Here is a 26,337-nt window from a genome sequence, read left to right on the forward strand (position 1 = left end):
AGGTGAGAATAACAGAGGTAAAGGGAGAATATATTTGTCCGAATGTAGCCAAGTGCCAAGAAAGTTAAAGGGAGTTAGCATCTATTATTAATAGCCAGCTTTCTTGGGCAGGGCTGCTCTGCACTGTTGAACAAGTTGTACCTGCATAAGAGCATCCACTGAGGGAATGAGGGGGCTGAAATTCAGACTGAGCTTTGCTCACAAAACAGTGTGCAGTGCTGGCTGTGTGTGGCTCTGCCATGTGACTGGATACCGTGGGAGGGTTATGCCTTTTTCTAACTAGCATAAAGGCACTGTGCGGACTAGCGATGACCTTATTCTTGAAAAAAATACACTCTTTTCCCGTTCTTTCCCCTTATCACACATGGTGAGAAGAAGGTATTTTAGCAAAATAGCATACCCAAGTTATACTAGGAGAGGAGAGCAATATTTTCAGGAAAAAAGTCTTGTTTTTAAAATGTGGTCATGTGTGTTTTGTAGGTCCTTCACTCTGAACACTCTGAAAGGCCTAAGCCAATTGGAAGATCCGGAGGTCTCACAATTGCCCTCCTAGGACTGCCAGGGACAAGAATCTTCAGGGACTTGACTGTGTAGGGCACTGACTAGATGGAGAAGATCCTGGAGATAGGGCAGTGGGAAATTACAAAAAGGGAGAAGCAGGCAAGAGTGAAAAGGGATCTTGGTATCCGTGTGATGCTGTCTCTGTGCAGAGGTAATCTCATGGAAAAAGTAATGTTTGTACCAGGGCAGGGGAACCTGTGGCTTTAAGGCCACATGTGGCCTTCTAGGTCCTTAAGTAGCCTTTTGACTGAATCCAAATTTTACAGAACAATTCCTTTTATTCTTTTTAATACATTTTTATTCATGCTTTATATTTTCATTTTATTTTTAAAATGAATGTATTTAAAATTCCGAAGAATAAAATAAATTTCAATGAAATAATCCTCCCAGGTTGACCAGCACAATTAGAACATGAGTCAGCCATGAGGGCTAAATTGACAGCTGCTATGCTCATGATTTAGTTCTAACTTCCCCCACCTGACTGGCACCACTACTGCACAAGGCAGGTTGGCGAGAGAGTTTATGGGGGTTGAGTATGCCAGTCCGTTATCAGCTTTTGACAGTGGTGCACAGTGTTTCTGTTTGAACTGGAGTTTGTGAATAGTTGCACAGTTCAGCAGTATTTTTAAATTCTGTCTGCTTAACAGCCCATTATGTCAAGGAAGACCAAGAAAATGCTGAAGGAAGAAAACAGATTTTTTAATGAGAATTGAGAATTGCAATATTGTTTCTGCCAAAGATAAGATGATTTGCCTTTTTTGTGATACAGCATTATCAACATTAAAGAAACGAAATTCTCATCAGCATTATGACACTCATAAGGACCACAGATATTTTATTTTATTTTATTTTATTTATTTTTTTTTTTTGAGACAGAGTCTCACTCTGTTGCCCAGGCTAGAGTGAGTGCCGTGGCATCAGCCTAGCTCACAGCAACCTCAAACTCCTGAGCTCAAGGGATCCTCCTGTCTCAGCCTCCCGAGTAGCTGGGACTACAGGCATGCGCCACCATGCCCGGCTAATTTTTTCTATATATATATATTTTTTAGCTGTCCATATAATTTCTTTCTATTTTTAGTAGAGATGGGGTCTCGCTCTTGCTCAGGCTGGTCTCGAACTCCTGAGCTCCAACGATCCGCCCACCTCGGCCTCCCAGAGTGCTAGGATTACAGGCGTGAGCCACCGCGCCCGGCCAACAGATATTTTAAATTAGAGGGAGAGACACAAAAGGTTGTTTTGCAGAAATTAAAAGATGAAAAGCAAAAGCAAAGACAATTCTTTCAAGCAGCAATAAGACCTGGAAATAACGCCACTGAAGTAACTTATAAAGTAGCTTATATACTCTGGAAAAAAGGGAAGTCATTCAGTGCTGCAGAAATTGTGAAAGAATGTATGGTTGAAGTTGTAGAATGCTTAGACCCTGACAACGTTTCAAAGTACAAAAAACTGCCTCTTTTAAGGAGAACCATAACTGACCGGCAGCATGAATTTGACTTCAACTTAACAGAACAACTTCATGAAATGCTTCAAATGGATAATTTATGTTATTCAATCACTTTGGATGAATCAACTGATACTACTAACTTGGCATAGGTTTTATACTTCATTCATGTCATAACAGAAGATTTTCTTTGCTACAAAGGGTTACTAGCTTTGGGTACTCTTGGGAACAGAACACAGGGAATGGATATCTTTAACAGCTTGCAAGATAAATCTCATGAAGTTGGACTGAATTTGGTAAATTTAGTGAGTGTATGTACAGACAGTGCAGTGCACCTTCCATGACAGGAAAACATGAAGGGCTTATTGCACAAATAAAAAAATATTAACAGATGCAGATACTCTCATTTCTTTTCATTGTATCTTGCATCAGCAAAATCTCTTTGCTAAAGTCACTATATTAAGTGACGCTTTGCAACAAATTATAAGTATTGTCAATATATTCATGCAAATGCAAGGTGGCATCATGTGTTTTGTAACATGCTAAAGTTAAACAATAAGGTATTCAGAGTGGATTTGTCATATCATTCTAATGTGCATTGGCTATCACAGGATGGGTGTTAGCCAAAATTTTATTTTTGCTAGAACAGATAAATTTTATCAAGAAAAGAATCAGCAATGTGAATTATTGAAAGAAGATTTCTGTAGGAATGCAACATTTCTGTGTGATATCATGTCAAATCAAAACAGCTTGAATTATTTCTTTGCAAGGTAAAACTGAGTCTATATATGATATGTGGCAAAAAAATCCAAGCATTTCGAAAAAAGCTATCTTTTTTCATAACACTTCTTCTTCAAAAGGAAATTTCAGATGAACATTTTCCCCGGTTAGCAAAGGTCACTGAAGAGCAGGATGATATGTGTGAATCATTTGAAAAATATGCAGCTGTTGTAGACCTATTACTTGGAGAATGCAATGTAAGTTTCCCTGACTTTGAGAATCATGACATCACACTCAAATTAGCATTTCAGCCTCATCTAGTTGATATCACCAAGGCACCTCAAGAGCTACAGATGGAACTGATTGAACTTTCAGTAGATGACATTTTAAAGTCATTGTTTGATGCTAAGAAAGATCCATTTGCAATATGGAACAATGCAACAGAATACCCATGCCTTTGACAACATGTCCGAAAAATGCTTTCTTGCCCTTCAACCACTTATTGCTGCAAACCTACATTCTTCTGCCTAACCCAAATCAAGATGTCCTTAAGGTCACAAATGAATGAATGAATGATAGAGGATCAACTGACACTGCAGACCTCCATGCTGCAACCAAATATTTAAATGCTTTCCAACAAAAAGCAGACACAACAAAGTCATTAAAAGGTTAGTTAACTCTAACATTAACAAATAAGTGCTTGATACTCCATGGCTTGTACAGTCATTACTCTGCCTCCGTCCTCACATGGCCTTGTCCCTGTGTCTCTGTGTCAACTCTCCCTCTCCTTTCTAAGGAACCTGCCATTGGATTTGGGGCCCACCCTAAATCCAGGAGGATCTTGCCTCAAGATTCTCAACTTAATTACATCTGCAAAGACCCTGTTTCCCAAGATTCATAGGTATTGGATATGAGGACTTGGACATATCATTGGTGGGGGGGACACTATTATACAGCACACTCCGAAGGACTTTTGGCAGAGAACAGGGTATGTGATCTGATTTACATTTTAAGGAGATGGACTACAGGACGACAAGAATGAAAAAAAAAAATGGTAGAAGGCTTATTGCAGTGATTTAGGTAAGGGATAATCTTGGTGGTGTGTACAAAAGTGGTAGCCTTGGAGATGAGGACAATCAGAGAATAGAAACAGCATGGAAGAATGTTCCACTAATATATTTACACTTGCTGAGGGATTGAACATAGGTAGTGAGAAAAAGGGAGGAATCAAGAATGACTCTAGGGGCTGGGTGTGGTGGCTCTTGGGCTGGGCTCCATGGCTCATGCCTGTAATCCTAGCACTCTGGGAGGCCAAGATGGGAAGATTGCTTGAGTCCAGGAGTTCAAGACCAGCCTTAGCAAGAGTGAGATCCCGTCTCCACAAAAAAATAGAAAAATTAGCTGGGCGTGGTGGCACTTGCCTGTAGTCCCAGCTACCGAGAGGCTGAGGCAGGAGGATTCCTTGAACTCATGAGTTTGAGGTTGCAGTGAGCCATGATGCCACTGCACTCTAGCCTGGGCGACAGAGCAAGACCCGGTCTCAAAAAAGGAAAAAAAAGAATGACTTTTGGGTTTGAGCCTGATGAACCAGGCCATTTGTGGACGTGCAGAGGCCTGAGGAACAGGCAACCTGAGAGACCTGTTTTAGATGTGTCAGTCTGAGATGAATGTTAGACATCCAAGCTAAGTGCACTCTGGCTACTAGAGGCTGAGGCAAAGAAACGTAATACTGATGCTGTCTTCATTTAGAATTGTGATGTTTTGTTTGTCTTAGATTATTTTGTTTTGCTTTTGACTTGTAAAACATTACATTCCAATATTATTTATCTCGATTCCTGGGTTTTTTGCCACCCCTTTAACTGCTGTGCCCTGGCTCTGAAGGGCACCTGCAAGGGCAGAGCTGTGCACAGCACGGGGATGCCGCAGAGGAGGCTGAGGACGTGCCGAGTCCAGGCTCTACCCCTCGTTAGGCACCACCTAACCAAAGTGGCACCTCAGCGGGCCCCAGGTTTCTCATTTGTGAAAGGAGGATGTTCAACTGGGTGATCTCCCAGCTTGAAAAGGCTATTGCATGGAATCAAACAGATCCAGGGATATCTCTCCACCACCAAAACATTGCTAGATGTGCCAGATGGCTTCTGCCTTTTCTCTCCCTCCTTCCCACTCCCCAGCACCAGAGTAGCTGGGTTTAGAATCCACAGGGGGGGAGGCTTGACAAAGCAGAGGAAGGTTCCTCCTCCCTGTTTCAAGTCCTCCAACCTAGGGTGACTACTTATCCAGTTTGGCCCAGACAGCCTCCGTACACGGCCAAGGCATTATTGTTATTACTAGTGCCCACTTTTCACTCAAGAGTGTTCCAATTTCTATTTTAATTGTATGGTCTCTTTACTCAAGCTGCAAGTGTAACCATCGATAGCAGAGGGGAAAGCTTTGGACTGGATATCACTTTAGAGTTTTAAACTGAACTGGACTGAGTTTTAATAACCTGAAATTACCAGAAAGTAATACTCTTTCCTAGATTTTTATCAACGGATGGGAAAAGGTGATTTGACACAATGTAGTTGAAACCAGTAATTAAAATTAAAATAAGACTTTTCTATGTTTATACCCCACTGGATTGGGACTCACCAAGAAACCAATTGCTAAGAACCACTTTGAGATTATTTTAAAAAATCATCCATAGGCAGGGCGCGGTGGCTCACGCCTGTAATCCTAGCACTCTGGGAGGCCGAGGTGGGCGGATCGTTTGAGCTCAGGAGTTCGAGACCAGCCTGAGCAAGAGCGAGACCCCATCTCTACTAAAAATAGAAAGAAATTATATGGACAGCTAAAAATATATATAGAAAAAATTAGCCGGGCATGGTGGTGCATGCCTGTAGTCCCAGCTACTTTGGAGGCTGAGGCAGGAGGATCGCTTGAGCCCAGGAGTTTGAGGTTGCTGTGAGCTAGGCTGACGCCACGGCACTCACTCTAGCCCGGGCAACAGAGTGAGACTCTGTCTCAAAAAAAAAAAAAAAATCATCCATGGTTTCTTCTAGTAATTTTATGATTTCATTTTAGAATGACTCAAGATTTTATCAAATGACTTTTCTACAACTAAGCAGGTGTTCATAGGATTTTTTTTGATCAATGAATATGGCGAATAGATTTCTTAATATTGAGCCTTTCTTGCTTTTGTGGAATAAATAAATACCTCTTCACAAAGTGTATTGTAAATGAGATTTTTAAAAAGAAAAAAAATAAAATTAACAAATAGTTTTCATTTCTTGAAATTATTAAGTACATAGTAGTTATATTTTTATAAAATAATGCACATTTTTATGTATATCTAATCGAAGTTTCTTGAATGTGGCCTTATTTGATTACAGCTAAATTAATGCGGCCTTCCAACATGAAAAGGTTCCACACCCCTAGTTTGTACCATTATTTGGACACTGTGCTCATGATTAGTTAATTGGAGGACTGTTCTTTCTGGGGATAGACTTTGATTATTCATCTGGACATTTTGGGAGCAAAAGCAGGGCTGCAGGTCAGACTTTTGAGGGCCTGAAGGTCTGAAGAAGTAAGGAGAAGGAGGGATTCCCGGAACCCAGAGAGAGAGAGGGCTGTGTGAAACAAGCTACCTGACACCCTCAATGATGCCACAGGGGGAAGCCTGGGGAGTGAATAACCCAACCTCTCTTCCTTCCCTTCCTTGGTCTGCTGAGGCTCTGCATTGGCCCAACTCCGTGGGAATCCCAATGGACAAGGGAGCCAGGTGGGAGAACCCATATACATCTGTCTTTCAGGACAGAAAGCAGGATGGGACAGGTGGAGTGGATATGCAGGGCAATTGGAAAACATCCAGCATGGTGCTGGTAGATATGTCCACTCTGTCCTTGTAGGGATACAATACAGGAAATCAGATTATAACTGGAAGGTTGCTCAGGAAGTATGGAATCACAGCAAGGGAAATTAGTTGGCTAGCATCATTAAGTCCAATGATGTTCTAATGCATACATTTCTGAGATAGGGGTCTTGCGGAGGTACTGAAAATTTTAGCTGGTATGTCAAGAGATTTACTGCTTCTTTGCACAGCCATGCAAATAATTTCCTTTCTATAATGCATTCACTCTTCATTCTTGGGGTACGTACTTTGGCACTTTTAGAAATCTTCAAATGACAAATTTTACCATAGAATTTTTAAAAATAAAATTTTTGGTTAGGAACCACTTCTTAATTAGGTGGTTTTTGAACTGATGACATGATCTGAGAAAAAAAAAATTAGGTTGTTTTTCTTTTTCCACAGTTCCAACACCAGCACTAAAAGTTGGATTTCTAATAGAGACTATTTTTGCAAAGAAATAATAATTTTTAAAAATTAATTCACAAGTGTCCCCATGCATATAAAGATAAGAAGAAAAGGATAAAGTCAAATTTATGAGTGTACTCCAGGTAGTCAGGTAGGCTCATTCAGTAGCCAGTATTTCTGTAAAACCAGAATGTATACATTTAGAATTCAAGTTCTTATCACTGAAGAATAACAGATTATTCCAAGACCAGGGATCTACTGTATAATTGATTATATACACAATATTTCAAACCGATAAAGGTTCCCTGAGTTATGTTCAGATTACCTTGACTGAATTTTTTTTTATTTTTTATTTTTATTGTTTTCTTCTGATGTCCCTTCACATTGTCTTTCTTTTATGATTGTCCTTGACTGGATTTTGGATGCTTGTAAAACCTTTATATCACACATTAACTGAAAATCTCTTAGGATTTTCTGAGTTTTAAGAATTTTATTTTATCATTATGCATAAGATATACATAAATAATAATAAACGAACACCCAGGTACCCACCACCTAACTTAAGAACTAGAATATTACCACTCTATGTCTCACTCTCTGTCCTTTTTTCTTTTCCCCACCGGTGTCTACTACCTTGAATTTTGTATTTGTCATTTCCTTGCTTTTCTTTATAGTTTTTACCACAGCTGGATGTAACCTTAAACAACAAAATCATTTAGTTTTGCATTTTTTAAACTTTATGTAACTGGGATCATATAGTTCTTTTCTCCTACAATTTACCCTCCCACCCCCTTAATGTGCAATTTTATGAAGTTCATCCATGTTGATATATATAGCTGTAATTTATGTTCACTGCTGTATTGTGTTCCCCTTTATGAGTAAACCACAGTTTTTTCATTGAGTTTCTTGTCAGTTAATATTTGAGATGTCAGGTTTTTGCTATTGGAAACAATGCTGGCATCAACATAATTGTATGTGTCTCCTTGCTTAGAATTTCTTTAGGGTTTATGCATAGAAGTAGAATTGCAGGATTGCAGGGTATATACATATTCAACTTTATTTGAATGCCATAGTGTTTTCCAAAGTGGTTTTAAAAAATTTATACTTTCACCAGAAGTATTTAAGGGCTCTCATTGTTCCACATTCTTATCCATACTTCATGTTGGCCTATTTTAAATTTTTGCCAGGGATGTCATTCTACAGATACCTGAACATATTTTTATTTTTCCTGATTTCATTTTTGGGTTCAGTTTTAACTTCAATTTGAAGGTATCTTTTCATCATCTCCTGTATCACTTACAGTTTTTATCTATCATTTTAAAGATACCCACTTTCCAGATACTAAGTGTTGGATGATGTTCCAATTGATAGATGAATAATAGTGATTATTCATCAGCATGGCACCATCTCGGTAGTGCACTGGCACTATTTGAGTATTCAGCTTTCCTTGTATCCTCTTTCCCTCCGTTCTATTCATCCACCTCCCCAAAACATCAAGTTGTCTCCTGGGGGATCAAGTGCATATGACTTCCATGCTGCAATACCTAAAAGAAGCTGGCGTCCAAAGTTCGTAAGTAATTTTAATATCATATACCTCTAGTATGTGTTTAGAATTTGGAGCCACCCACTGAATTCTGCAATTTCTGTAACTAAAATCTAAAAATTCCATTCAGCAAATATTTCTTGTGCACCTACTTTATTACTATTAATATTAATGCTAAAGTTTAACTTAGGGTTTTCTCCTTGTGGTAGCAATCAAGTTGTTCAGCTAAACATTTTAAAGTGAATCACAGGATACTTCTTACTTCTTCCCACTCATATTCACAGTTTTACCTTAAAACAATGGGTCTGGTAACTTTTTTGTGGGTGGTGGTGGGAGGGAAGGAATTCTGGCTATTAGTAGTGGTTAAGGTTAAACATAAAAATACTCAGGAAATGATGAAATATACAGGTATCTGAATTGAAATTAGACCATTATTAATAAGTATTAATAATTAGTATTATTACATTCTAATAATAGTATTCTTAGTATTTTTAATAATACTAAGTGATTAATCCTACGACAAAGAGATAGGTGCCATTATTATCCCCATGCAGATAAGGAAGCTGAGATACAGAGATGTTAAGAGTAACTTGCCCAAGAATCTGGACAATGACTGCAATGATATAGCTAAAATGGAGATAAAATACACAGGCAAACAGACTTTTTCTTTTTGAATGATGCCAAGACTTTGAAGTTCTTTTTCCTTTCTTATTTTATTTTCATCACATTTCTATTTTCTGTAAACCAGAAGCCCCACTCCATAGCCCTATTCTTAGATTTCTGCAGCTTGGACATCTAGCCAGATGATTGGTATTTCAGTCTTTTTTCATTTCAAAGTACTTACTTGTAGGTGGCAGTGTTAGTTTCAAACTCTACTTTGCATTTTTCTGGGGAAGATTGGAAAAAGCCATCTGGTTAGCATCAACCTGAAAAATTCTTCTCTGAGTGGAACTTCTTTAAAGAAGAAGTTGTAAGAGAAGAGTGTGTGGTACAAAGCTAGGCAGAAGACAAATAGAAACATTTAGAAACTGAAGCATTAAATCCCAATGCCTATGCGAATTACCTTTCAGTACGATAAATTCACTTTTCTTCCAGCCGTTTTCTTTTTTTTTTTTTGAGGAAAGATTCTTTTGAATGAAACCCTGGTCCTTGATAACATTTTTATAGCTCTTGTTCAAGTTCAACCTTGTTCACGTACAGCTTGTTTGGTCTTGAACTTTGGGCTTCTTTTCTATTTAGCTGTCTTTTCTATTCAGGCTTTCATTCCTGCCACCTCCACGTCCCAAAGAGTGACATTCTTGTAAGTATTTGCCTAGAACAGAATCTGGCAAATTGTTGGTGCTCAATACTAAATATTTGTTAATTGACAGACTGACTGATTGAACGAACAAATGAATGAGTAAATGAAAACCTTCTCAGGAAGGAAAGAAACAAGGTCAAGGAGAGTACATGTAAAACATACCCTTACTGATAAATTTTGTAAAGAAGTGTTTATGATATTGATTTTATTCTTTTACATATCCCTAGAATTTACTAATCTTTACATAACCATGAAAAAGTCTGCATATCCATATAATTTCAGGACTCAGCTTAGAAAAATCAAATGTTAGCCGGGCATGATAGCTCATGCCTGTAATCCCAGTACTTTGGGAGCCAACGAAGGAGGATTGCTTGAGCTCAGGAGTTTGAGTTTACAGTGAACTATGATTGCACCACTGCACACAGCCTGGATGATAGAGTAAGACTCTGTTTCTAAAAAAATAAAAAAAAAAACAAAAAACAAATGTTAATCTAAAAAAGACTATTGGTTCAATGAAAAAAACATATTATTTTGGTTAAATTAACTCATTTAATTGCAGTTATTCTATCTAGTTACTTGGAATCTACCAGTAAGAAAGATTTTTAGAACCTCATTGCCTAGTAAATTACTCTTCCATTTGCAAAATTTACCTTTTACTTTGAATACTTTAGAACACTATTTTACATTGTATGATTCTTTACAGTTTTCAAAGTAATAAAAGTTAAGAGCTGTGATATTAGTCTGGGCCATATTGAATCATATGTGTTCAGCAAACATTCCCTAATGACAAAAAAAGAAAGGAAAATTGAGATACCAATTTGTATTTTTTTATAATCTTAGAAAACAATAAATTCTATTTAACCCCCTCCTCCACCTAATCTGCCATTAATCACTCTGAGCAAACAGCTACTCTAATTTAGGCTTGATTATAGTAATTCCCAAGGGCATGAAGAATCTATGGCAGTAATTTCAACCTGAAATTTCCAAAGACTCTATTCAGGTGAGTGAATAAAGAATTACATTCATAGTTTATTCACGTAGAATTTGCAAATTGCCTTCTTTGATTATGTTGTCTATTCTCAGGCAATATGTAAGTTGAAATTACATGCCTATATACTTAAAATGATTTAGTACATATTAATTTATTTCCTTTTCTATCTTTAATACATCCATTTTTTTTTACATGCAAAATGAAGAGCAGGGATAATTGCTAAACTTTATTTTAGTCTAATACTCTATTATCATTAGCTGAGATTGTTGTACAATAAAGTCATTAGAGATAGCTTGTGGAGTAGTGTATTTTGAATTCCCATAAACACTATTCAACTCTATAGCCTGTAAACAGTCTTTAGATGCATACAGAAGAATGCACACTGAAAGCGAAGCAGGGATGTGCAGAGGATCACATTGCATAGTGAGAAGTAGATAAGTTGAAAAGTTTTAATACTATACTTATCTAAGTTATCCATACAAAGCCTTAATCTTGGAAATATACCTCTTATTTTAGTCACTCCTTCCTAATTAGAAAGATACCTGTGTATTTCTGTGTGGCATTACTTAAAAAAGAGGAACTTATAAGATTTCTTTCAAGCTTCTGTTTTTCTAACTGTAGAAAACTCTGCTTACAATGCGGGCCCCATTGATGAAATCCTGTTCATTTGCCTCAGGACTTTCACATACATCACCAGGGTAATTCAGGACGTCTCTTGCTGTTTTTAGAAGAGGTAGTGGCCTTTGGATGGATTACGAATACAAAAATTATAGGCATTTTCTTTCCAAAATCCATTTTCAATTGCTGTAAAAGGAGCCAGGATAACTTGGTAGTTAAAGAGTTAACAATAACTGGCTTGGAAACAAACAAACCTAAGTTTATACCCTACCTGTACTTTTAAACCACTGACTGACCTTGGGCAACTTACTTCACAGCTCTTATCTTTGGTTTTGTCATTTGTAAAATAGAGATAATAATAGAATTCCTTTTGTTAATTGGTTATGAGGAATAATTGCTGTGACACACATAAAGCACTTAGCATTCCATTTGGTCAAGCAATGTTTATTGAGAACCAACCATGTGCCAGCCACTGTGCCGAGCTCCTGTTTATCTCAGGACTGTTGTCTTTCTTACCTCAAATTTTCACCTAACTTCTATTCTGTCAGGGAAAGGTTTCCCTGAGCTCTCTGAGTTAGTTCAGGTTCTCTAAGAAGTGAATGCCAAGATAAGATTAGACATGAAAGAGATTTATTGGGGAGGCCTCTGTGGAGGATGAAAGAGAGGAACCAGGAGTAGGAAGGGAAAACCTCAGCTTCCAATGCACATCTGATGTCTATTAAAGTAGAGGAAGAAGGAAGGAGACTTGGATAGAAAAAGATTGCAGTACTGTTCTAAGAAAGTTTTGGCTAGGCCAATGGGAAGTTCCCAAGCCAGAATTGCCCATTAGACGAGACCTTCGCCCTGCAGGAATGGACTGGCACCCTGCCATGCTTGGTCATCGGGCAAGTCAGCTCCTTGCAGTTCAGGAGAAGCATGGCCTCTGCCCCAGGTGTGGTGGTAGATCCAGAGAGACAGCAGCTGGGCTTGTCAGTCCACTGTGCTCTCCACACTGGAGATTTGAATAGCGTATAGCACTGGCCATCACACCCTTCAGGATGGCTTAGGTCCCCTAGTTATTTGCTACTCCTACCCCTCTTAAAGCTATTGAAATAAAAAAAATAAAATTTTTGTTTTCTAAATTTTAAATGTTACTCTCTCTCTCTCTGAACTGTAGGCTACATGAGGGTAGTTCCTAGATCAATCTGTTTTACCACTCCATCCCCAAGATGCACAAGATGAGATGGCACAAAATAGGTACAAGATACAGTAGTGGGAATTATTTTTATTCACTCTCTCTATTCTGCTCTACACATTACTACATACAAACTAGTCTTACATTGCAATAAAACTTGCAGATTCCAGCTTAAGATATAGTTTTCTGGAGGATCTTTATTTTTAATATATTAGCAAAGCTTAACCAAAAGTGAAGCTTTGAAGATGAACTTAAGAATGTCCACTCATCACTCATGCACAAAGACAGTAGAAGTCCAAGGTCCTGTTATAAATTCTTTCTCATTTCTTCACTGGGTACATTCTTTTTTTTTTTTTGGAGACAGGGTCTCATTCTATTGCCTAGGCTGGAGTACAGTGGCACCATCATAGCTCACTGCAACTTCCAATGCCTGGATTCAAGCAATCCTCCTGCCTCAGCCTCCCAAGTAGCTGAGACTACAGGCACGTGCCACCATACCAGCTAATTTTTTAATTTTTTTGTAGAGATGGGGGGATCGTTCTACATTGCCTAGGCTGGACGTGAACTCCTGGCCCCAATCAATCCTTCCTGCCTTGGCTTCCCAAAGTGTTGGGATTACAGGCATGAGCCACCACAGCCAGCCCCATAGCAGCATTATTTATAATAGCCAAAAAGTAGAAACAACCCTAATGTCCATTACCTGATGACTAGATAAACAAAATGTGGTATATCCATACAGGGGAATATTGGGCTGGATAATATTTTTGTGAGGGGATGTCCTATGCATTGTTAGGACTTTTAGCAGCATCCCTGGCTTCTACTTACTAGATGACAGTAGCATCTAATCTCCAAGTTGTGATAACCAAAAATGTCTCCAGACATTGCCAAATGTCCCCTGAAAACAGAATCACTTCCAGTTGAATACATCTGGTACAAATTCATAGTCCTTATATTTTTCACTGCCATTCACTTGCAGTTTTAAAAAAGTTCCAGTTTTACATAAGAATCTTCTTAATGAAGCAGTGAAAATTACAAATTTTATTAAATCTTGACCCTTGAATACATCTCTTTAAAAATATTCTCTATGAAAAAATTGGAAACATTCATGAACCCCTTCTGTTGCATACCAGGAACTCAAGTTCTTTTTCTCAAGAGAAGCACTGTGGGACTGAGTTGCAAGCTGACCTAGCTGCTTTTATCATGGAATACCATTTTTATTAAAAGATCTATTGACAAATTGATTATACAGACTTAGATACTTGGTAAACATTTTCATGAAAACAAGTGAAGTGAAACTGTCAGTTCAAGGAAAACACCTATTAGTTGTCATTGATATAATTGAGCTTTCAAGCAAAAATACTTTTGTAAAAGTTGTATCATCACTGTGATCTTGACAGCATCCAAATACATAAAGATTCTTCTGATGAGATCAGGAGTAATATTAACAGATGTGATTTTTTTTTTTTTTTTTTTTTTGAGACAGAGTGTCGCTTTGTTGCCCCCGCTTTGTCGCTTTTTGGGCTAGAGTGAGTGCCGTGGCGTCAGCCTAGCTCACAGCAACCTCAAACTCCTGGGCTTAAGCGATCCTACTGCCTCAGCCTCCCGGGTAGCTGGGACTACAGGTATGCGCCAGCTAATTTTTCTCTCTATATATTTTTAGTTGGCTAGATAATTTCTTTCTATTTTTAGTAGAGACGGGGTCTTGCTCTTGCTCAGGCTGGTCTTGAACTCCTGACCTCGAGCGATCCACCCGCCTCGGCCTCCCAGAGTGCTAGGATTACAGGTGTGAGCCACCGCGCCCGGCCTAAATGTGAATTTTTTGACAATATAGGATAAAATGTGTCAACATTTGGAAGCTCTGCCTAAGTTAGTGAACCAGTATTTCCAAATGACCAGTGTAGCGATTTATAAGACCATGCATAGTTTAAGAGATGTAGTTAAAGTGTAACATGGACCAATAGCTTTTCTCATTTTAACAGCTTTTTTGAGGTATAATTAGAGACCTAATAGGCTGTACATGTTTTTATATGAATACACACATGAAATTATCACAGCAATCAAGATAATGACCATGAGTATCACTCCTAAAAGTTTCCGTCTACTTTGTAATCTCTCCCTCCTGCCCTTCTTTGCCCATCCCACCACCACCATCTTCCAGGCTGCCACTGACCTGCTTTTTCTCACTACAGGTTTGTTTGCATTTTCTTGAATTTTACATAAATGGGATCACATAGTAGTATGTACTGGTTTTTTTTGGCCTGATTTCTTTCACTGATCATAATTATTTTGAGATTAATCCATGTTGTTGCATGTACCAATAGTTAATTTCTTTTTATTCTGAGTAGTATTCTAGTATACGGATACACCATGAATTGTTTATCCATTCACTTGTTGACAGACATTTGTGTTGTTCCAGTTTTGGGCTGTTACAAATATAGTTGCTGTGAACATTTGTGTACAAGTCTTTCTAGGGACATATGCTTTCACTTCTTTTGGGTAAATACTTAGGAATGGAATGGCTGAATTGCATATAAATATATGCCTAACTTTTTAAGAAGTTACCAAAATGTTTCCCAAAGTGGTTGTACCATTTTATATTCCCATTAGTAGAATATGAGAGTTTCAGTTGCTCTACGTTCTCACTAACACTCGGTATGCTTGGTCTTTTTGATTTTACCATTAAATAGGTAGATGGTGGTATTTTGTTGTGGTTTGAATTTGTATTTCTTTAATGACTAATGATGTTGTAGTATCTATTCACGTGTTTATTTGCTATCCATACGGCTTCTTTGGTGAAGTGTCTCTTAAAACCTTTGCCCATTTGTTTATTGGACTAATTATTGAGGTATGAGAATTTTAAAAATATACATTCTGGATATAAATTCTTTATCAGATTTGTGATTTGAAAGTATCTACTTCAGTCTTTGGCTTGTTTTTCATTCTGTTAACAGTGACTTTTGAACAGAAGCCTCTACTTGGTCATGATGTATTATCTTTTTATATATTGTGGAATAAAAATGGCTAGAATTTTGTTAAGAATTTTTGCGCCTATGTTTATGAGGGATGTTGGTCTGCAGTTTCCTTTTCTTGTTTAACATTTAGGATCTGTGTATTAGGGTAATGCTGGCCTAAAAGAATGAGTGGGGAAGTAATTCCTCCTTTTCAGTTTTCTGGATAACTTTTCGTAGAATTGAAAATTATGGTTTCCTTTACAATATACTATGTTAACACTATATAAAAGAAAGCTCAAGTGGCTATATTATTATCAAATTAAACTTCAGAGCAAAGAATATTACCAGGAACGAAGAGGGTCATTTATAAAGTGGGTCATTTCATAAAGACAAAACTTTCACAAAGGATAAATTCATCTAAATAACAGAACAATTATAAATGTTTATGCAACTAACAGCAGAGCTTCAAAACACGTGAAGCAAAAACTCATAGAACTACAAGGAGAAAGAAAAATTCACAATTACAGTAAGAGATTTCAATACTCTCTTATTAATAGAATAAGTAGATAGAAAATCAGTAAGAAGATTTGAACACTACCAACTAACTTGGTATGATTGACATTTGTAGAATACTCTATCCAGCAACTGGAGAATACATGCTCATTTCAAATGCACATTGAATATTTGCCAAGATAGACCACACCGTGGATCACAGAACAAGTGTAAATAAATTTAAAATGATTCAAATTATAAAAAATATGATCCTTAATCACAATGGGGTGAAATTAGAAATCAGTAACAGAAAGATAATCAGAAAATCCCTCTATATTTGCAGACTAATACAAAGAACGCACGGGCCAAAAAAGAAGTCAGTAAGGAAATTATAAAGTATTTCAAAATAAAGAAAAATGAAAACAGAATACATCAAAATACGTGGGATGGGGCCAAAGCAGTTTAGAGGAATTTATGCTACCATAAATGCCTAAAGTACAAAAAAGACTTCTCAGATTAATGACGTCAGTTTTTGAGTTAAGAAACTAGAAAAACATAAAAACTTTAAAAATTAAAATCAGAAGGAAGTAAATAATAAACATAAGAGCAGAAATCAATGAAATAGAAAAATGGAGAAAATCTAAGAAAGCAAAAGCGGGCTTTGAGATTTGAGATCCGTAAAGCTGCTAAACCTCTCACCAGATTGGTCAGGGAAAAAGAAAGATGACACAAATTACCAATTTCAGTAATGAGATTTTATAGATAGTAAAAGGACAATAAAGAAATATTGTTAACAGATTTGCAATAAACAATTTAGATATTTCTGTAAACTACTAAAGCTTACTTAAGAAGAAATACCAATAAATATTTGTTGAATTAGTCAATGCTCGTAATTATTATGGGCAGGGCGCTGAGTCCGGTCTTTACAGATAAATAAGTCATTTTTGTCTCAAAGCAGCTCTTAGTTTACTGGAGGGGAAAAACAACAAATAAAGCTTAATTAATACTGATTCGGTGGGGAAGACTGGGGGAAAACAAAACTGGTTCAGAAAGAGCTTCCCTGGGTACGAGTCCCTCCGCCGACACATGAAGGATTGGTAGATAACGTTTATCAGAACAAGAGCAGCTACACCTAAGCTGGGGCACAGTGCCCAAACACAGCCCTCCGTCGCCGGCCCTCCGCCGATGGTAAGCTCCCCTCGTCTTAGGCCAGTCCTTGTCCTTTCCGGATTTGCCCTGACAGCCGCTGAGAAACGCACTCTGCCCGAGCCTGGTAGTCCTGCGCCTGCGCAATTGGGTAAAGAGCGCGCGGGACGGGGCGAGGTGGCTGCCGGAAGTGTGACCTCTCGCTCCGCGCTGAGTATTCTCATCCGGGTCACGTCGATCTTCCGGGTGTCTCTGACAGGGCTCACAAGCTGCTTTCTCGGCGACTTTTTAGTCTTCCGCTTTTTTTGCCACCGCCCCCAACCTTCCATACCCTTGCAGTCTCTGCCTCTTCTTGTGTTGCTCCTCCCCTGGCAGCCGCGCCCGGGTTTTAGATCGAAAGCCGGAGCGGGAGCTTGGCCTAGCCATCCCGCGGGTCACCACTACCTACTTTGGCTCGGGAGAAAGCTACGACCGGACACGCCTGGCTGTCGCCGCTCGGGCCTTGGAGCTTCTGGGCTGGCAGTGCTGGTAGGCCCTGCTTACCCCTTCCCCAAGGACACCTGCAAAGTTTAGGGGGTTTAGGAGAGGGACGTAGCAGTGTAGGCCCAAGTCGGGGGCGGTGCGCGGGAAACTTTCTGAAACTGTAGTGTTTTGTTTTACGTGGGCGGTTCCGGCAATTTCTCTTAGATATTCCAGACTTCGGGCGGCCCCCAGGCTGCTGTACTTTTTGAAGAATCTTAGGATCGCTTACTTTCCTCACTCGTTTCATTTTCCTCGCATCCTGCTCCCCCGTGCCCCGCCCCCCTCCTGCTTCCTCAGTCCAGGACCAAAAGAGGAAGATTGTCTTGGGACTCCTGCATGGTGTTTCAAAGGGTGGTGAAGAAATAAGGTAAACATCTGGATTAATTCGCAATTTAAAGAGCCTTTTATCTTTAAGACCTTTAATTAAATGGCGTGAAGTTGCCTCCATTTTTCACTTTGTGGGAAAAAGCACAGGTTAAGACTGTCTAATAGTCCTATTCCCTTTTCCTCCTGTTCAGCCTTTGTAGGTAAGGTCTTCATCTCTCTAGGTAAGAACACGAGAGGTTTGTGTGTGTCTCACAACTTCTGGGTTGTCTAAATTCCTTGTCTTGTTTTATCTTTTTCAGCTCTTTGTTTAAAATAGTTATTTACCGATAGGGTGAACAGAGAAGAAACAGAGAAGCTGTAATACTCAAGCTAAGTTGGCCAACTTGTTAACGATGTGCAGTGTATGATTTGTGAAGAAAGAGATCATAACTGGTCACAAAAATCTGTTTTTGTATTGCAGATGACATACTACTTTTGTAAATAACATTATATTGTATGGTACAGTACCACGAGACTTTTAATGTGTACTGTTTAAGGCTCAAGGCTCTTAATTTGTACTGATTAATAGCCCAAGGCTCTTAATTTGTACTGATTAATAGCCAGTAATAGTGACATTACTTTGTTGGTGTGAATAGCCACAATTATGTCTGGAAATGTCCTGTAACAGATAGGTTCCATGTGAAACAGGCCATTTGGAACTATGTTACTAAATTCTTTTTTTTTTAAAACACTTGGATGAAATTCTTAAAGGAACGTTCTGTTCAAAAACTGAAGATGGTTTTGACAATGGGTGAGCAGGATTTAGGAATTAGACTTTTTGTATTGTGGAGAAGAGAAGTGGGTTTAGGAGATCAAAGGTATTTGGACAAAGTGGACAAGTAACTTGATTTAACCAGTACAGTTCTGGTGTTTGTACTAGGTAGATTCTGCTTTCCAAGGAGTCTTTATGAAGGAACTGTATAACCTTGATTGTTCTCTAGTTTGTTGGAGGTGAGGTCAAGTTGAGGACAGAAATTCCAGGTTCCAAATTACAGGCGCAAATACTATATCACTAGGAATTACTTTGTAAAGTACTCTGTTACTACCTTGTCTCATGTATGGTTATTTATAAATAATCCTGTATAATTTCCCATTGGGTCCCATTTAGTCAGGAAGCAATCTTTAAGGTTCTTCCTTAAAGTAGCAACCAATACAATGGTTTTAAACACTTCAAAATTTACTTAGATTATGCTACTTTATAGTTGAGTATAGATCGAGAAACTGGTGACTTTTAAGGTAAGGAAAATATGATGCTACCAATTTCTGGATTTTATTAATCTGGAAATAAATTTGTCACCTACCACAGTTAATTTGGAGTAGTTTTGTATAGCTCATCTCTATTTAGGGAAGAAGTCTTTCATTCAGAATATAAAGAAAACAAAGATTTCAGATTTTGTGGAGGTCCTCTTAATTCTGGTATAGTAATAGTTTTACTGGATTTTATTCTGTGTAACTCTATATTATGTTTAAAAAATGATTCCTTATGTTGTTGATGATAGATTATTGTTTTGGTGTCATTTTTATTTTTATCAAAATCAATGTTGAAAATGTATTAGGAAAGGAACTGAAATTCATGGGCTTTTCATTTACTTTATCATCTCTAGATGGTCTGTCATTCAGGATATCGATGTTGGTGAGCATTGAATGAATGCTATTCGTTGATTAAATTCTGTAGGAATGATTCTCCCCATTCGAAGGCTGGCCCGGTTAAAAGCCTGACTAGAGGGCCAACATTCTCCTCTGTAAAGAGAGCCTGAAAGATATTTTGTTTCAGAGAGACTCCAAAAGCTTTGATGCTTATCTGGGAATTTGAAGTAGGCTAAACTAGATATTTGCCCTGGAGTAAACTTTTGGCTGTGGAATCATTCTAAACTTTTAAGCCTGGGTTAATTTGGTTATTAACTTCGTAGAGTAGTTCTGGGCCACAAGACATCTTTTGACTTATTCTTAGTTTGGATTTGACCTTCTAATGGTATAGAAACAAGGTGAGGTCTGGGCTGTTATGTCATTTTGGGTCTTCAAATCTGAATGCATATGTATAGGACCATATTTGGTTCCAGAGGAAAAGCAGAGCATATGATTTATGGGTATAAATAAAAAGTGTCTCTAGACTTTTAGCTATGAACTGATTTAAACAAAACTGAAAATAGAACATTTTTTCTGGTTTTCTGAATATAAATTCCTTCTATTGATTAGATTTATAGTATCTATTCCAACAAAATGAAATGTCAAGCAAAATTTGTTATGATGAATTGTAGTCAATGTCATTTTCTCATAAATCATGTGGAGTAGGAATTATGTTTTATGGAACGTTAGGTAAGGGAAGCAGAGTAAAGAAGGCCAAGGAAGTGTGAACCTGAGCAAAGGGTAGAACGAAGTGTTCATTGCTAGTCTTGAATCTGGCAATCCAAGATTATTGAATGTACTTTTAATAAATGATTCCTGGAATGCTGCTTAGTTCAATATATTTGTCCATTTCCTCTGAACAAGTCAGGGATTATAGGTGAGTGGATGTGATAGGATTGATTTTGAATGTTTTTTCTGTGGTTTATTAATTTGGGTTTTTTTTTAAATTTATTTCTTTTTCTTTTTTTCCCCCCCAACATTCACCCTATGTAAAAAGTAATTTGTTTTTAACTAGCTGCTTTTCTGTATTTCTATAATGATTTCTGCATTTCTGTAATGATTTCTGCTCTGTTAGCAGAACTTCTCTCTGTGGTCAAATATGTCGGGTAATTTACCAGTTAATTTTTTTTCTTGGCTATCTTCTTGAAGCCCTCTATCGTCCTATTCTAATTTGAGGAGTTAACTTCCCTTCACTATCATCTTGGGGGATTTACTTTGTTTCTGCCCTACATTGGATCTCTTCCACCCTCCCTCCTTCCCCATCTCTGTCCCTCTCCTCCTCCCACTCTGTTGCCCAGGCTAGAGTGCAGCGGCGTTATTAATAGTTTCCTGCAGCCTCCAACTCCTGGGCTCAAGCCATCCTCTTGCCTTAGCCTCCTGGAAGCTGGGACTACAGATGTGTGCCAATAACAGGCCAGGCTAATTTTTCTATTTTTTTTTTTTTTTTTTAATAGAGATGGAGTCTTGCTGTGTTGCTCAGGTTGGCCTCCAGCTCCTAGCCTCAAGCAGTCCCCTCAGCTCTGTCTCCCAAAGTGCTAGAATTATAGGCATGAGCCACCACGTCTGGTTAGATCTCTATTTTTCTAGATCTCAGGTTTTCTTTTTAAATATCATACTTGTCTAAAAATGTTTTTATTCTACCTCGTATCGATAGTATAGCTAGGTATAGAATTACAGCTTGAGAGCATTTTCCTCAGAGCTTTGAAGGCATTTGTCCATGTCGTGTACTATTGAGAGGTCCAATGCTATTTTGATTTCTAGCCTTTTGTTTATAATGTTTTCCCCCTCTGGAATATTTTATAAACTTTTTCCTGATATTCTGAAATTTTAACATAATTGCCTAGATATATATCTTTTTTTATTGTGCTTGGTATTCATTAGATCCTTTCCGTCTGGGGATTGTGTCTTTTAGTCCTGGACATTTTCTTGTTTTATTTGGTAATGTCCCCTGTCTTTTCTCTGTTCTTCCTGAATCTTCTGTTATAATGTTGGACCATATAGTTTGATTCTTTTTTATTTTCCCTGCTGTTGTCCTGCCTCTTTCCTGCCTCACTAACTTTTCCTTTTTGTTCATTCTAATAATTTTCCTCAGAGTTAAACCTTTTAACTTTCTGCTGAATAGTACTGCTTTCAATTTTATAATTTCCAAGAGCCCTTTCTTTTTAAATAGCATATCCATGCTTTATATATGCAATGTCTTTTCATTAATCAGAGATTTTTTTGTGTTTGTGTTCATTTGTTCCTGGCATTGTTTCTGTTTATTCCTAGATTTTTTTTCTTCTTCTAGTGATCCATGGATGTCTATTTAATTGAATTAATTCATTTTTTTGGAGACATGGTCTTGCTCTGTTTCCCAGAGTTGAGTACAGTGGCATAGTCATAGCTTACTGCAGCCTGGAACTCTTGGGCTGGGCGATTCCCCCACCTCAGCCTCCCAAGTAGCTAGGACTATGGCATCGTGGCTCAGCTCATTTTTTGCAGAGATGAGGTTGCTCAGGCTGATCTTTTTTTTTTTTTTTTTTTGGCTTTTGTTTTTTAAGTAGAGAAGAGGTCTCGCTTTTGCTCGGGCTGATCTCGAACTCCTGAGCTCTAGTAATCCTTCCGCCTTGGCCTCCCAGAGTGCTAGGATTACAGGTGTGAGCCACCGCGCCCGGTTGAGCCCAGACTGGTCTTGAACTCCTGGCCTCCTAAAGTGTGGGATTACAGGTGTGAAACACCACACCCAGTTGGATATCTATTTTAAGTGAGAGGTACTGGAAATCTAATTGGAAGCTCTAAGTGTGTGGATGGGGCCTGTCAACTAGTAGGCTTCCTTGTGGGCTGATCAGGTAGCTAGCTTGACTTTTCCTTTGTGGGCTCTCAACTGTTAAACTATGTTATAGGTTCTCTTGTTACTATAATATAGAGTTACTCTTTTATTTTTTTAGTTATAGTTCTCTTGTTACCATATTATATAGTTAAATCTCTTTCTTTTTTTTTTTTTTTTACATGAAAGAGTTTTCTAATTGCTCACTTTAAGAGAGTGAGCTGGGGGTCCTATTTTTACTTTGTGGACTTTACTTAATACTTGTTTTCAGTTTTTTACCTTACCCTATCCTTTGCAAGACTATAGCCTCTCTGTATCAGTCATTGCAAAGAATAAATATCTAGTCTCCTGCCTGGGTCAATGAAGGGTTCTGATTGCTTTTGTATAGTTTTTTCCCCCTTCCTGTGGAACAAAGCCTGATTTTTTTAGAACTCTTTTATATAAATTATGTAGACTTTGAGGAGAATCTCAGAATTTTATAAATTGTTAGGCAATACACATTCCTTACCTTGTTTAATTAGATCAGAAAAATCCAAATCCTAGCAATCAGGTTGTCATGTAGTGGTTTATATCTTTGTATAAATTAGGTTGAAAATAAATGTAAGAATCTGTGGGAGTTCATTAGATCTCTCTTGAATGGTTTCTTTTTTATTATCAGAGTATGTGGTGATAACTTGATTTTCTAGAAGATTTGTTTTTATATTAGGGTAAATTCATCAGAAAATTAGGAATGTGCATATATTTGGCTATTTGAACAATGTAGTTAGTTTAGATTTAGAATTCACTATTAGTAAGTTTTCTTTTTTGTTACCTACAGTGGAACTTAAGAGAGCTAAACTTTAAAAAATAGGCCAGGCGCAGTGACTCACGCCTGTAATCCTAGCACTCTGGGAGGCCGAGGCGGGAGGATCGTCTGAGCTCAGGAGTTCGAAACCAGCCTGAGCAAGAGTGAGACCCTGTCTCTACTAAAAATAGAAAGAAATTAGCTGGACAACTAAAAATATACAGAAAAAATTATCCGGGCATGGTGGCACATGCCTGTAGTCCCAGCTACTCAGGAGGCTGAGGCAGGAGGATTGCTTGGGCCCAGGAGTTTGAGGTTGCTGTGAGCTAGGCTGACGCCACAGCACCCTAGCCGGGGCAACAGAGCAAGACTCTGTCTCAAAAAAACAAAACAAAACAAAAAAAACCAACAAACTTTAAAAAATAACTTTGCAAATGAAAATTGTAACTTGGTAACTAATTGTTTTAAATTGTATACAAGCGTTATCAAAGAGTTCAGTATCTTTACCCTATAATAATTTAGTATTGTCTTTTAAAATTATCCTAGGTAGAAGAATACATGCTCACTTTCAGTGAACAAGAGCATGTTCCCAAACTCGATTTTGGGTCGCCCACCCTTCGCTCCAAACCATCAACAACATAATAACTTCTTCACCCTGTCGCCAGCTCTTTATTCACACCAGCAGCTTATAGATGCGCAGTTCAACTTTCAGAATGCAGAGTGAGTATAGTGATATTTTGGCCCATATCACTGGCAAATTTAGTTTTCTGTTTGACATAAACCCTTTTTATGTGAACCATTTGAAGGTAGAGAAAATGTCATCACTTCTTGTTTTCTTTTCATCGGTGAAGTATTAAGTTTCTCAGAGATTGGTTTTTGTTTTTAATGAAAATGGTATTTAATAGATATTAATAGTAGTATATTACCACTGTTCTTTCTTTGTTTTTGATAGTTTGTCTAGAGCTGTGTCATTACAGCAGCTGACATATGGAAATGTCAGTCCAATACAGACCTCAGCTTCTCCATTATTTCGAGGAAGGAAGTAAGTACTTCTCAATTATTTTAGATGAAAATTTTGCATTTTTGAGAACTGTGTAACAATGTACCTTGTATTAAAATGTATGGGCACTATGTCCTAAATTTTGTTTTCTGAGACTTATGCGATCAGTCACAGAATTTAAAAATTTTTATGTGTTTTAAAAATTATAGGGGCTCTTTTGTTGATTTATCCCTGCCATTATTATAAGTTTTAGGTGGAATGAAGCTATATTTTTTTCAGAAAACTACTTTCTAATTGAGATTTTTAACTAAATCAGATGGCCTTCTGTATTCATTTACTAGGGTTGCCATAATAAAGTACCACAGACTGGGTGGCTTAAAAAGCAGACATTTATTTTTTCACAATTCTGAGGTCTAGAATTCCAAGATCAAGGTGTCAGCAGGGTGGTTGTCTTTTGAGGCTTTTCTCATTGGTTTATAGATGGCTGCCCTCTGTGTCCTCATGTGGTTGTTCCTCTGTGTTTTCTATATCCAGATCTTCTCTTCTAAGGATACCAGTCATGTTGGATTAGGGTTTGTCCTAAGTACCTCAGTTTAACCTAATTACGTTTTAAAAAGCCCTTCCTCCAAATATAGTCACATTCTAAGGTACTGGGGCTTAGGACTTCAACATTTGAATTTCTGGGCGCCTCAGTTTAGCTCATAATATTTCTTTCTAGTAAAGTTTACTATATACTTTTCTTTTGATTTATCTGAAGGTAAAGTTCCCTGATAACAAATATTATCGTAATGAAAATTTGTATGTGACATAAAGCTCTCTATAGTCAAGTCGGGAGCCAGTTAATTTTAACCTATTTGATTAAAAGAAAATCATTTATCACAAAATAATTATAATAGAACTGAAGAGGTGGCTGTTATAATAACATTTGGTAATGTTTGCAAAATATTGCTATTACTTAAAAACCTATATAAAGATTTCATAACTTTTTTGTTTAAATAAAAATAACACTATCAGAGAGCAAGGTGCTGTAAAACAAGCAAACAAAAAAATAAAGACAAAATAACACTAAGAATTATTAATCACTATCTTTGTAGTGGGCCTTGTTCTAAGGACTTTAAAAATTAAAATTGGCATTCTCAGAAGATACTTAGCATGTATAGCTTAAATTACTTTTATATTTAAAAATATTAAGTATATTTTTATGCATTTAGCAGTGTACACTTATGAGTAGGAGTTTCAGTTATTTTATGGATCTGTTAAGGAGAGAGGAATTGGCACAATCCTAAAGGAATAGTTATAATAATGAAAACCTTCAGTTGGCTATGACTCATAGAATTTTAGGGCTTAAAAGGAATTAGACCATTTTCTGGGGTATAAATGAACAACTTATTATATCAGTGAAGTATCTTTTTTCCCCGCAAATCTTTACTCTTTATTTTTTTCCTTGACTGTTTATTTTGAAAATTTTCAAACCTCCAGAAGAACTTAAAGAATAATACAATGAACATCTGTTTGCCTTATGCCTAGATTCATCCATTAAAGTTTAGCTACATTTGATTCTCTCTTCCTCTTTCTCTTCTTACCCTCACACTTTTTTTTTTACCTGAACCAAACAAAAGAAAGTTGTTGACGACATTTTACTTTACCCCAAAGCATGTGAGTTTATTCCTCTTAAAAACAAGGTTATTCTCCTAGATAACCAAAATACATTGATTGTGCCAAAGAAATTTGATGTTATTATAATATTATACTCTGAAATTCAATTCATTTTCAGATTTCCTCAGTTGCCCAGTGTCTTTATAGCTTTTTAAAAAGTAAGTGTCTCAGGCTGGGCGTGGTGGCTCACTCCTGTTATCCCAGCACTTTGGGAGGCTGAGGTGGGAGAATTGTGTGAGGCCAGGAGTTCAAGACCAGCTTGGGCAACATATGGAGACCCCCATCTCTACAAAAAAAAGGAAAATAGCCAGGCGTGTTAGCGTGTGCCTATAGTCTCAGCTGCTTGGGA

General features: G+C 37.6%; 1 protein-coding gene across 4 annotated transcripts in view; it reads left to right on the top strand.

Moving 5' to 3' along the window:
- The first annotated feature begins 17,502 nt into the window (after window positions 1–17,502).
- TENT2 (terminal nucleotidyltransferase 2) overlaps window positions 17,503–26,337 on the top strand; it is a 60,981-nt gene continuing 52,146 nt past the window's right edge. For all 4 annotated transcript variants that reach the window (XM_069491947.1, XM_069491948.1, XM_069491950.1 and 1 more), the window contains exons 1-3: window positions 17,503–18,117; window positions 23,879–24,052; window positions 24,285–24,374. In XM_069491947.1, coding sequence (XP_069348048.1) covers window positions 23,916–24,052; window positions 24,285–24,374 — 227 coding nt within the window. In that variant the 5' untranslated portion in view covers window positions 17,503–18,117; window positions 23,879–23,915. The remainder of the gene's footprint in view (window positions 18,118–23,878; window positions 24,053–24,284; window positions 24,375–26,337) is intronic.

Source organism: Eulemur rufifrons, chromosome 17 (genome assembly GCF_041146395.1).
Source record: "Eulemur rufifrons isolate Redbay chromosome 17, OSU_ERuf_1, whole genome shotgun sequence".
In the NCBI taxonomy this organism is placed as follows: domain Eukaryota; kingdom Metazoa; phylum Chordata; class Mammalia; order Primates; family Lemuridae; genus Eulemur; species Eulemur rufifrons.